Source organism: Martes martes (assembly GCF_963455335.1).
Source record: "Martes martes genome assembly, chromosome: X".
In the NCBI taxonomy this organism is placed as follows: domain Eukaryota; kingdom Metazoa; phylum Chordata; class Mammalia; order Carnivora; family Mustelidae; genus Martes; species Martes martes.
The window spans coordinates 91,892,136-91,904,928 of record NC_137897.1 but is presented as its reverse complement, the minus strand read 5'-3'; the positions used below and the strand labels follow the sequence as shown (position 1 = coordinate 91,904,928).

General features: G+C 46.1%; 1 protein-coding gene across 1 annotated transcript in view; it reads right to left on the bottom strand.

The window, feature by feature from the left end:
- Positions 1–8,592: 8,592 nt before the first annotated feature.
- IL13RA1 (interleukin 13 receptor subunit alpha 1) overlaps positions 8,593–12,793 on the bottom strand; it is a 56,102-nt gene continuing 51,901 nt past the window's right edge. The window contains exon 11 of the mRNA XM_080795247.1: positions 8,593–11,027. Coding sequence (XP_080651373.1) covers positions 10,935–11,027 — 93 coding nt within the window. The 3' untranslated portion in view covers positions 8,593–10,934. The remainder of the gene's footprint in view (positions 11,028–12,793) is intronic.

The window sequence follows — 12,793 nt, the reverse complement described above, 5'->3', positions numbered from 1 at the left end:
ATATTTACAGATGAAATGATACGATGTCTGGGATTCACTCCAAAATAACTGGTTGCGTGCCGGGCGGAGAACGGGTGGAGGTATAGACGAAGCGAGAACCACCGTGTTGATCACTGTTGAAGCTGGAACACAGTCATTCAGTGTTAACAGTCTCTCTGCTTTTGTTTATGTTTGAACTTTTCCATAATAACAGATATTTTTTAAATCCACAAAAGTGGTAGCACGATTTGGGGGAGGCTTCTCGACGATGAGTCTCACCCAGGAGGAGGAGCCCACAAACACGCTGTCCTTCCTTGACCACGTTAGAAAGGATGAGCAGCAGGTCAAACATCTGTAGCAGGGGGCAGAGGCCCAAAGGGAGGAGAAATGAGGTGGGGTGAGTCTGAAAAGGGAGGAAGGTAGGAAAGGCCTAGAACACGGCCCCGTGCCAGACTGGACAAGCCACTGCCAGCCACCAAAAGACAGCACGGGGGCTGGCAACAACTGGAGAGAGAAAGCTGAAAGGAGCGGGACTTGGAAGGGGGAAGGTATCTTGTCTACACGTGTTGGCGGGGGCTTGGGGGGACGCAGCTTGAACGTCCGAGCTATAAAGCAGGCTCACGTCTTGGGGAGAGCTGCCCTTGTCTCCACTCCAGCGCTTCTGGGGACAGCATGGAGATGAGACATGTGGAATTTACTCTTAGTCCAACTCTCAAGTCAAACCATAAGTCATCGAATCATCTTCTGGTTTTGTCTGCACTTTCCAATCTACAAGTCTTAGGTCAGCTGCTCTTTTTCTCTGTCTGCTCCCGTTACTTTTTGGAAGACGACCCCCAACTGCCATTTTCTTAACTGCGAATATTAGACCTGGAAGGCCCCCTGCAGATCGCTTACTGCTTTTTTCCCCAGTGAGAAAACACAAACTAAGAAAGGAAGTGACTCGAGCAGCAGGCACGTGATAGGTGCTCAACACGTTATCGGTGGAGTCCGGGAGGGATGCATACTAACCCAACTACCAAGAAATTACAGCTGGCATCAGAGCTGAAGGGTGGGTGCCCACGCCATATAGTTTTCACATCACTCCTGGTCGAAAGGAAATGATCGCGTCGCTACAGAAGGCAAGCTTAGGCTCTTCCTGGCTTAGGTGCCTTCTTCCTCGGCGATTCTAGTTCTAGTCTCCGTGGGGCCCCTATCTGCAGGCAAGGCAGCTCCTGGGTGTGAGGCTCGCAGCTAACCCATGCCTCCTCTTCGGGCTGAGGCTTGTCCACTGCCTCATGGCCTCCTCAGTGGCCCCAGGGACTGGCCAGCCCTATTCTGGGCTGCATGGCAGGGCGTGCATTAATCCTCGCACAGCAGATGTCTACATGGCACTCCCATCCTGAGAAAATGGTTAGCTTGGGTTCCAAACAGCCTATTGTACTGCTAAGGAGCAGCTGTCTAACATTATTTCTCTAGCTTTTTTTTTTTTTAAGATTTCTTATTTTAATTTATTTATTTGACAGACAGAGATCACAAGTAGGCAGAGAGGCAGGCAGAGAGAGAGAGAGGGAGAAGCAGGTTTCCCGCTGAGCAGAGAGCCTGTTGTGGGGCTCGATCCCAGGACCCTGGGATCATGACCTGAGCCGAAGGCAGAGGCTTTAACCTACTGAGCCACCGAGGTGCCCCTATTTCTCTAGTTTTCATCGACCCAGGGGAAGGAAGGAAAGGGAGGGAGGGCAGGAGGGATACAGAGAGAGAGAAAGAAAGAATGGAAGAGAGAAAGAAAAACTACTTTTGATTTGGGGCACCTGGGTGGCTCAGTCAGTGAACCGGCCAACTCTTGATTTTGGCTCAGGTCATGATCTCAGGGTTGTGAGATCGAGCCCCACAAGGGGCTCAGTGCTCAGCAGGGAGTCTCCTTGAGGCTCCTCTCCCTCTGCTTCTCTCCCCTCCTTCTTTCTGTCTGTCTCAAATAAATAAATCTTCAAAAAACTTTTGATTATAAGTGTTTTTAGAAGCATAAGAAGAGTTAAGATCCTAACTTCCTAAAATTTGAATATAGAAGTCTTTTTCTCAAAACAGTGTAATTGGAAAATGTCATGCCACTACCAGTTCAATAAAATGAAGGTAAATAGTGTAACATGATATCGTGAAAGCAAAGTACATTGCTGCCGCCACCATTTTCATTTTCACAGAACGGAAAAGGAGGGGCGCCTGGCTGGCTCAGTTGGTGGAGTACATGACTCTTGATCCCAAGGTTGTAAGTTTGAGCCCCACACTGGGTACAGAGATTACTTACAATCTTTTTTAAAAAATGCTATGCACAAGAAGACATCTCATTGTGAAATTTTAAAAGAAAACGTTGAAGCTTGCAGAGAGAGAAGAGTTACACCCAGAAAATTGGAAATCAATAAAGGAATCAGACTTTTCAAAAGCAACACTAGAAGCAATAACATAGTGGAGTATAGTTTTCAAAATTCTGAAGGGAAATTGTTTCGAACTGGGAATTCTTCACCTAGGGTTAATTTTAATCATATGTGAAGATATATTCAGATACAGAAGGGTTTTGTTAAAAAATTACCTCCTTCACGGGCACCTGGGCGATCCAATCAGTTAAGCATCTGCCTTCTGCTCATGTCATGATCCCATGTCCCACATCAGGCTCCCTGCTCTGCATGGAGTCTGCTTCTCTGCCCCTCCCCTAGCTTGTGTGCATTCTCTCTCTCTCAAATAAATAAATAAAATCTTTTAAAAAAAATTAACCTCCCTCGCAATCTTTCTAAGGAAGTTAGCACAGGATGTAGTCCGGCAAAACCAGGGCATAACACAAGAAAGAGGACCACCTGAAATGTGGAAAGCAGAGTTGAACCAAGAAGAGGAGCAAAGGGCGCTCCCCAGATGACAGTTGGGTGGCAGGCCCAGAGGGCAAACATTCCAGAATGGATCAGGAAGCCAGCCAAGTCCACAAGGGTTGTCTCCAAGAAAAAGAAATGGAACTCATTGATTACACATGATGGGTGACCATGCCAAATGGAGTTTTGTGGTTCTGTCAGCAAGTTTGGGGCTGAACTCATGACAGGTACATAGGAAGAACAAATCAAACCAGAAAAAAGAGACAATTTGGGGAAGATAAGATAAAGGAAATACAATTTAATGGTACCACACATGGATCAACTGAGCACAATGATTATACAAATATTACAAATATTGAATATTTTACCCCAAGTTTTTTGTATTTGTAGAAGTGTGAGTGGAAGTGTGTGTGTGTGTGTGTGTGTGTGTGTGTGTGTTGGGACATATAAGGAAGCTAGTTCCTCATCTTCCATTATAGAAATTCAGAAATAGGTCATTTCTTAACCTAAATAAAAATAAGAAACATTGGGTGTTAGAAGAGCTATATACAAAAAGAACTAGCTAAAAACGTTAAAAGCAGTTTGAAACAACACAAATTATTATCTCACACTTCTGTAAGTCAGAAGTCCAACAGAGTATGTTTACATTTCTGCTTGGGGTCTCTTATTAAAGCTGAAATCATGTAGGCGGGCCAGCCCGAGCTCCTATGTGGAGATGCTAGGGGGGGATCCAGCTGCCAGGCTCATTCACTATGTTGGCAGGATCCAGTTCCTTCCAGCACTTTCTAATGGCCTCTTCCACTCTCAAGCCTGCAATGACACTTTGAGGCCTTTCTGTGCTTTGACTCTGTCCTTCTCTTCCACTTCCAGCTAGAGAAATTTCTCTGCTTTTAAGGGCTCAAGTGATGAGATTAAGCCTACCCTGATAATTCAGGATAATTTCCCCATTTTAAGATCTATAATCTTGATCACATCTGCAAAGTCTCTTTTGCCATGTAACAACGTTTCATAAGGTTCCAGGCATAGCGTGAGGGCATCTTTTCTGGGAGCTGGAATCAGGGGGTCAGGAGTGGTGGGGCAGGGGACCACGGTTTTTTGTTTTTGTTTTTTTTTAAGATTTTATTTATTTGACAGAGAGATGGCAAGAGCAGGAACACAAGCAAGGGGAGCGGAAGAGCAGGATTTCCCTGAGCAGGGAGCCCGATGTGGGGCTCTACTCTAACCCAGGACCCTGGGATCATGATCTGAGCTGAAAGCAGATACTTAACGACTGAGCCAGCCAGGTGCTCGTTGTTTACTGAATTCAGAGGGACTCTATTTTAGGTAAGATATCAAATGTCATGATATATATTCAAAAATCCATTTTTGTGTTTCTAGGCAAAATGGCCTATGATCTGCAGAGCATGGTAAGAAATAGTTGTTAGGGGGGCGCCTGGGTGGCTCAGTGGTTTGGGGCCTCTGCCTTCAGCTCGGGTCATGATTCCAGGGTCGTGGGATCGAGCCCCGCGTCGGGCTCTCTGCTCGGTGAGGAGCATGCTTCCTCCTCTCTCTCTCTCTGCCTGCCTCTCTGCCTACTCGTGATCTCTGTCAAATAAATAGAATCTTAAAAAAAAAAAAAAAAGAATTGCTATGAATCCTGGTTAATTTGGGAAAAAAAAAAAAAAAAAGAAATAGTTGTTAGGCACAATCATGGCTGGGCCCTGGTGAAAATTCTGATTTGGATGGACCACAGGGCTCATCCAACGTATCAATTACTCTGTTCTTACTGTTGTATTAAAGGACCCACTCTGGTTATTTTTGGCAGTTACTGCTCATAGCTAGCTACTTCCTGTAGCAACAATAGGTGACTATAAATGCATTTTCTTTTTTTTTTTTTAAGATTTTATTTATTTGGGGCGCCTGGGTGGCTCAGTGGGTTAAGCCTCTGCCTTCCGCTCAGGTCATGGTCCCGGGGTCCTGGGATCGAGTCCCGCATGGGGCTCTCTGCTCAGCAGGGAGCCTGCTTCCCTCTCTCTCTCTGCCTGCCTCTCTGCCTACTTGTGATCTCTCTGTCAAATAAATAAAATAAAATCTTTTAAAAAAGGAATGATGTAAACTGTAAGTTTTTAAAAACATATTCTTTATCAAGAATATTTCTTGATATGCAAAACAAGTCATTATCTCAGTTTTTGTTGGATGACAGAATAGAGCTAATCTGGTCCAATCTCCTCATTTTGCAGATGAGAACACTAATGCTCAGAGAGAGGAAGGGATCTGCCCATGGCATTGCTCGTGTTTGAAGCAAGGATCCCCACTTCTGAATGAGTTCCACAACTTATGGCCACTGTTGTAAACTTTGGACGGGATGAAAAAATAGCGAAGTCTAACATCTTCATCTCACAGGTAGGGAAGCAGATGTAAACAGGAAGAAATCCGTGCTACAGGTCATCTGGAACTCCTACTCTAACTGAGGTCACTTTGCCCTGTGCAAAGCACATATATAATAGAATGCACAAATGAATCTGAAGATGCTGTAACAAGCTTACTTAAATGGCTTAAGTTCTCAAATAGCTTCCATTTAGTAAGCAATTTAGCAACAATTTGAAAGAAAATATTTCTTCTTTAGGCAGCTTTCTTCTTAGGACAAGTAAATATATTACTGACCTTCTAATAAAGGCTCTCATGTCAGGTTGACTTGGTTTCCAATTCTGTCTCAGTCATTTACTAGCTGGGTGCTCTTGCACACACAACTCAATCATTTTGTTTTTTTATAAAAAAGATTTTATTTGTTTGAGAGGGAGGGACAGTGCACAAGCAGGGGGAAGGGCAGAGGGAGAAGCAGACTCCCCGCTGAGTGCAGAGCCCTACGCAGGGCTCGTTCCCAGAACTCCGAGACCATGGCCCGAGTGGAAGTCAGACACTTAACTGACTCAGCCACCTGGGTGCCCCTAACTCAATCATTTCATGTCCGTTTCTTCATCTATAAAATGAAGGTAACAATGCCACCTAGCTCATGGGAGTCACGTGGGAATTTAGTGAAATGATACATTTAATTTGGCACCTGGTAGCCACTCAATAGCCCTTTCTCTTTTTATATAATGTTTATATCTAATAAATGTTGAGAACTAGCAGTGAAATATTTTCCTGTTGCTAATAGTAAACTAATAGTGTGACGATTAGGAAAGATGGTTAAAGGCCAAAGAACCTTCAGGAAGAAATCATCTTGTGAATCGATGAGAAAAATATCTAGCACATCTCAATGCCAATAAAACTCCTCCCTCACTTAAAGTAAAAGTGTGCCAAGATTCAGCTACAGTATTTACAAGAAAGTTATTGCTTGATCTAATCATCTGAGTTTAAAAGAAGAATCTCTGAAATAAATTTTCTTATTTCCTTGCTTTCTTCTGAAACTACTAATACTGTGAAGGCATAATATGTTTCTCATATGAGCTTGTAAATGAGCAGGACTTCATGGAAATGACAAAATGGTAAATTACTCTAGAAATCAAATGTACTTCAATCATTCCGGCTCCTCTCCCCCAGACAAGGTGAACATGTTTATGATTACAAAAATGTGTTTTCCACAGATCTCATATAGATATGCAACCTCAAGTGTCTGTCCTCAAATGTCTTCTGTCATAATACTCAGTATATTGATGTATTGAGCAGCAAAGCTTTCTTATTAAAAACACAACTATACTTACCTGGAGACAGAGTTCCAGAATCTTCTTGGATCATTCTAGATAGTTACAGAAATAAGCTTACCGAGATCAGAAGCCCCTACCCACCACCCTGTAGGGTTGGGATTAGGGTAATTAATAAATGTGGTCTGGTTAAAGACCCACTCCTAGAGCTTAACACTGTTAAATAACAAAAACTCAATCAAGTACATTTGAAAGATCTAATTGGCTTTATTATTTGACTCATGAATCCAGCAGCATCCCTATCTAGTAAGCAGAGAGGAGTTCAAAAGAAACACAGAAAAGAAAAGGCCTTTAAAGGTGAAGAGTGAGGGGCACCTGGGTGGCTCAGTTAAGTGTCTGACTCCTGATTTCTGCTCAGGTCATGATCTCAGGGTCCTGAGATCGAGCCCCGCATTGGGGTCCATGCTGGGTGTGGTGCCTGCTTAAGATTCTCTCTCTCTCCTTCCACCCCTCCCCCACCTTTCCTCTCAAAAAAAATTAGTAACAAAGATAGAGAGGGAATGGAAAAAAGGAAATTATTAGCAAGGAACCCATTGTTTTAAGCAAGGTCACCCTCCTAAGGGGAACGGAAAGGGTCTATCAGTAAAATTCCTGGTGCTGAGCAGGAAATTCCACATTGACTGATTAGAGGTTAAAGGCTGAAACTGCAGTTAAGTATTAAGTCTTGCCTTACTGACTCTGGTAAGTGACACCATGCTGGGCCCATGTTTTCTTTTTAACACGAATGATTAAAAAAAAAAACCCTCCATGACATTGAAACCATTTTGCTATAGTTGCAGAAAATAAGAGACCACATTACCATCCCTTAAGAGGACAGCTACTGAAAACTGATTATTAGGCTTAAACTAATTCTTTTTTTTTTTTAAGATTTTATTTATTTATTTGTCAGAGAGAGAGAGAGCGAGCGAGCACAGGCAGAGGAAGAAGCAGGCTCCCTACCGAGCAAGGAGCCTGATGTGGGACTCGATCCCAGGATGCTGGGATGATGACCTGAGCCGAAGGCAGCGGCTTAACCAACTGAGCCACCCAGGCGTCCCTAGGCTTAAACTAATTCTAACTGTTGGGGGTGGGTCCCCCATCATGTATACCAGGATGCTCTCCTTAAGAATGTCCCTGTGGGGGGGCACCTGGGTGGCTCAATTGGTTGGGCGTCTGCCTTCGGCTTGGGTCATGATTCTGGGGTCCTGGGATCGAGCCCTGCATTGGGCTCCCAGCTCAGCGGGGAGCCTGCTTCTCCCTCTCCTTCTGCCCCTCCCCCCCACTCATGTTCCCTCTTACTCGCTCTGCTCTCAATCTCAAATAAATAAATAAATAATCTTTTTTAAAAAAGGAATGTGCCTGTGTGTGTGTGTGTGTGTGTGTGCGCACACGTGTATATACTTGTATTTCTTTTTCCTTTCCCATAGGTTTCCTGCCACTGGTTGGGTGGGGGTGGAGGGTCACAATCACGTTGGTGACGACAGACATTCTCTCCCTGGGGTGGGAAGACATCATGGACAACAGACCAGCGCCGCTCTCTGAGCTCTAAGGTGGTGCTGATGAAGGTTACACCCGTGACTCTGGTGACACGCTGCTCTGCTGCTCTGCCGGGAGAGGGATGCTGGCTGGATAACCCTTCTTCACCAGGAACAGCCAAACCACCAGGTATGTCAGGATGGAGACCCGCAGCAGCTGGCCGAGCTGGCCCTCCACTTCTCCTCTTTGGCAATGACACACTTTGCCGTCCCGCAGGCGAACGCCGCCGGCTGGAGCCCCTCGAACCCACCTGCCCTGCGGAGTCGGCTCTCCCTCCCGGGCCCCTCAGCCCCGCCCCGCAGCAGCCCCACCGTGTATTGTCCTGAATGATCAGAAAGACAATTTATCAAGTACTTCGGGTATGGCCGGCACAGGCTGTGCTGATATTAAGCTTGGCGCATGTTCTTATCAAAAAACACTGGTGCACCGAGCACAGCAGAGGAGCTTATGAGAAACGACTAGAAGATAAAACAGCTGTCTTGGATTTTTTTTCCCACAACATTTATTCTTTTAACTCCAATTCTGCTGCCACCCACTCCTCACAACGCTTTGCCCTAAAATAAGACCAAAGGAAGACATGCGGGTAACATACAAAAAGACAGTATTTATTTCACTCAAGCTTTCATATAAGAAGTTAAACAAAACGATCCCTAGTTGAAGGCATTACCAAAAATATTCTTAACATTGTTTCATGTGTCCCTTCAGTGCCCAGAGAGAGGAAAAACTTATCTGAATGAAAGAGTAAGAATGACCATCCTTATGGTGGGTTTTCTTAGGAAGGCCGAGGGAAACACAATCCATATAGTTTAGGCGTAACATAGCAAAGGAACCTCCAAGTTTCCTACAGGTGATGGAAATCCCACTGACGTATTCAAGTTCCCTCTTCGGTGACTATTGAAGAGCTACAGGTATCCCCGTAATTCACCGCCTGCTTTTCCCTCGACTATCTGACAGCTCAAAGCAGGGAATGGAAACCACATGCAATGTCCCTGCTCTGGGGCTGTGATGGTCACCGTCCGCCGTCCCTTGGGGAATCATGATACCAAAGCACCCTCTCCCTCACTGCCATCTAAATAGGATACCAGGAAAAATGGCCCTGGGTGAGGCGTGTAGGTGTTTTGCTTTCCAGAATTATAAAAGACTTGACTGGGAGAGCATCTCAGACACAGGAAAACCCAATGTTCTTTCTAGAGAATCTTGTAACACGGTGGGACACCCAACTCCGCCTGTCTCCCACCTCAATCTGACCTAAAAAAAAAAAAAAAAGGCACAGGGAGGCAACACCCTGACGTCTACCTGTGCCACGAAATTTCCTCTGACAAGCCAGGGCAAGCTGGTGGCCACCTTGGCCCAAACCCACGGCGAGCAGGCACCTCTGACCTCCTCCCGCCATCCCCTAAGAGCAGGAGGGGCAAGCCGCCACATCGGAGCGCTGCCTGTGCGTGAGTGTCTGGAAACTTGTAGGTGTCAAGTTGTCAAGTTCCTACCAAGAATCGGGAGTCTGTGTGCATGAGAAGAGAGACTCTGGCGGGGGGGGGGGGGAGGGCGCGGAGGTGAGGAGGGCCTCTCACTTCCATGCTTTAAATCTGGAGGAAGGAGGAGCAGAGGGAACATCTCAGTGGGTCCAATGGAGGGCTGGGTGAGGAGGGAACCCTAACTCAGTATGCAAAAAAAAAATGAATATAAATGTGGGAGCCTCAGATGCTATCCATATACGAAGCAAAACCTACTCATAACCAGTTGGGGCCGGAAGGGAAAAGGGGAAGACCTGACTATTCTTTTCTGAAGCCAAGAGCGAAGTGCGGAGTGAAGACTGTACCTCCTTTCTGTTCAGAAAATGCAGAGAGAAAACAGTAATCCTTGAAAACCTTCCAAGAAATGCAGACTCACGCAGAAGTTACAAAACATGCAAGAATCAGTCACTGTTTCTTAGTCTCCTCACACTTTACCTGAGATGCAAATTACTCCCTGCCCCTCTAGGTGTTCTGTGCAGCTTTACATCCTGCTTTCTCATTTCTGACGGGACAGACGCACTGCCGGGAATGCGGGTGAACTCAGCAGGGGAGACTGGGCATGGGAACTGGGGAGCCGAAAGGTCTGGCAACTGACCAGTGGAGATAGAGCAGTAAAGAATAGGAGAGTCTCGGCTAGACTGTCACCCGCCTGAGCGGTGCCTCCGGGCTGGGGGCCGAGCGCAGGGACACGGGGTGAACATCTGATCCGGGCGGTGGAGGTGAAGAAGGCTCAGGCCGCACACAGCACACCGCACCCCCAGCAAGCCCCCCTCCCTCCGCCGGGTGGGGAGGGCCGGGGGAGGAGGGGGGAGCCTGCCACGGTGGCTTTGAAAGGTGTGGGGAAAGGAGCCGCCCCTGCCCCATGCCTGGGCCTCTCAAAGCAGGAGTACTGCTGCTCAGGGGGCTGATGATTCCAGACTGCTAAGAGATTTAAGAGCCACACACATTCCTCCATGAGATCCCAAACAGATAAGAGATTTTATCAATTTCGGCTGCAAGATGTTCTCCGTGACTCAGGGTTGGCATTAGCAACTGCACCCAAAATGCGTTTCATACAACAAATCAAATGTAGTTGGAACTGCTGGACACAGAGAATACAAAGCAGGCACAGATCCCTCAGAAATTGTCGCAACCCTCGGTAAGATGAACTCTACCGCTGCCATCATGGCCGTTGGCTTTGTCCCTGACTTTGAAGCCTTCTCAAGGGCTGTCTGCTTTTATAATTCAACAACAGGGAGCCCCTCAGGTTTTGTTTCTCAGTGCACGACTCAACAGAAAGGCAGGGGCTCTTCGGGAGCTGCCTGTTTGCAAATGGCCCAGTGGTTTCAGTTGCACGAGTTCCCAGATAACAAAATGCAGAACGGGATGAATCTTCACAAGGTCACGTTGAGGGTTAAAATAAATTATCCCCATCACTGAGAGGCTCTCTTCAGGTTTTCTATCAGCACCACAGAGTCGGTCTCTTCTTTGGTTTGCTTCTCGTAGATGTCGTACTTCTTCCAGTGCTGGAAGGAAGGAAAAAAACACACACACACAGGATGACTCTTGTAAACAATGTTCTCTCCCTGAGGACCCACAGCCAGGGATTATTCTTAGGTTTGCGTGCATGGAACCATGAGTGTTTGTTTTCCTGTCACGGTTTTGGTTTGGGGGGTTTTGTTTTGTGTTGTTTTGTTTTTGACTAAGAATCTTCATCTATTTGAACAATTCATGAAACGAAACAATCGGGAATTAACATTCAAAGAAGGGAGAGCAGGGGCTTGTTACATGATGCCTGATAGCTATCTCAAGAGAGGAATGCGGACATCTCCGAAACTGGAAACGAAGTCTTTTGAGGAGAATAAAAGGGCAGCGTGCTTTTCTTACATAACTGTTTCTACCTCTATTTTCTTGCCACTCCAATTTGCCCATCGCTCCAGAGAGATTAACAGGCTCAAAAAGTCAACCAGCATCGAGGTCAATGGCAATATATAAAATGTCCCGAAAAGTCTTAGTGCAATTAAAACTTTTGAAAGACCCTATACGGACAGTTTCATATGACATCATTTGCAAGAAGTGGGAATCATGCATTTAAAGGCAAGCTCATCCTGAACTCAACGTCTCTTAACGGTGAAAGCCAATATCCTGGCCTTTGCCTTCTTTCCATAGAAATCAAGGCAAAGGGCGGAAACTGAGCTCAGTCCCCTCATCTGTAAAACAGAGTTGCGGGACTAAACCAGAGGTCAGCAAACTGCGGTGGAAGGGCTGGACCCGGCAGGCCGCCTGTTTTTGTAAATAAAGTTTTCTTGGCACGCCTCTTTGTTTCTGTGTGGTCTGCGGCCGCGTTCGCGCTACAACGGCAGAGGTGAGTTGCCCTAAGAGCAAAGGGCTGGGTAAGTCAAGAATATTTACTCTCTGGTTCTTTCCAGGGAAAGTGTGCCACCCCTGCACTAGATTTTTCCCAAGCTCCTTCTCTGCTCGGATGTTTTCTGGTTCGAGAAGCCTAGGAAAGGAAAGGCAAAGCAGAAAAACAGAAACAAGAGCAACAGTGATTAGTCTGCTGCCTTGGGCTGTACAGTTAGAGATGGACTGAGCAGGTCAGGAGCATCCCAGTCTTGGAGAGCACAGGCAGGGATGGGCTGAGAAACACTGCTTCAAATATCCAAATTATTCTAAATAAATGAGTTAACCCTCATACTCCTAGCAGAATGGCTAAAATAAAAAAAAAAAATACTGACAATCCCAAGTGTCAACACAGCTGCAGAGTAACCGGAGCTCTCCTGCAGTGCTGGTGGAAATGCAAACTAGCATAGCCACCACGGGTCCTTACAAAATGAAGCGGACACCGACCCAGCAGGCCCACCCCCAAGTATCCACCCAAGAGAAATGGAAACCTATGTCTACACAAAGACCCCCACATGAAGGTTTATAAAAGCCCCAAACTGGAAACAAGCCCACTGTCCTTGAACAAGCAAATGGTTAAATAAACTGCGGCGCAGCCGTATCACAGCATGTTGCTTGGCAACGAAAAGGAATGAACCATGGATCACACATCAACACGGACGGCTCTTAAATGCACCGTTCTGGGTGAAATAAGCCAGACTCCAAAATCTATGTGTTTGGTGATTCCATTCATAAGACATTCTGGAAAAGGCAAAACTAGGGATAGGAACAGATGAGTGGTGGCAAGGGTATGGTGACGATGAAAATGTTCTCGATCGTGACTGGCGTGAGTAGCAGCGACAAAACTGCACACATGTGCTACAAGTGCAGCCGCACAGAATAACTGTGC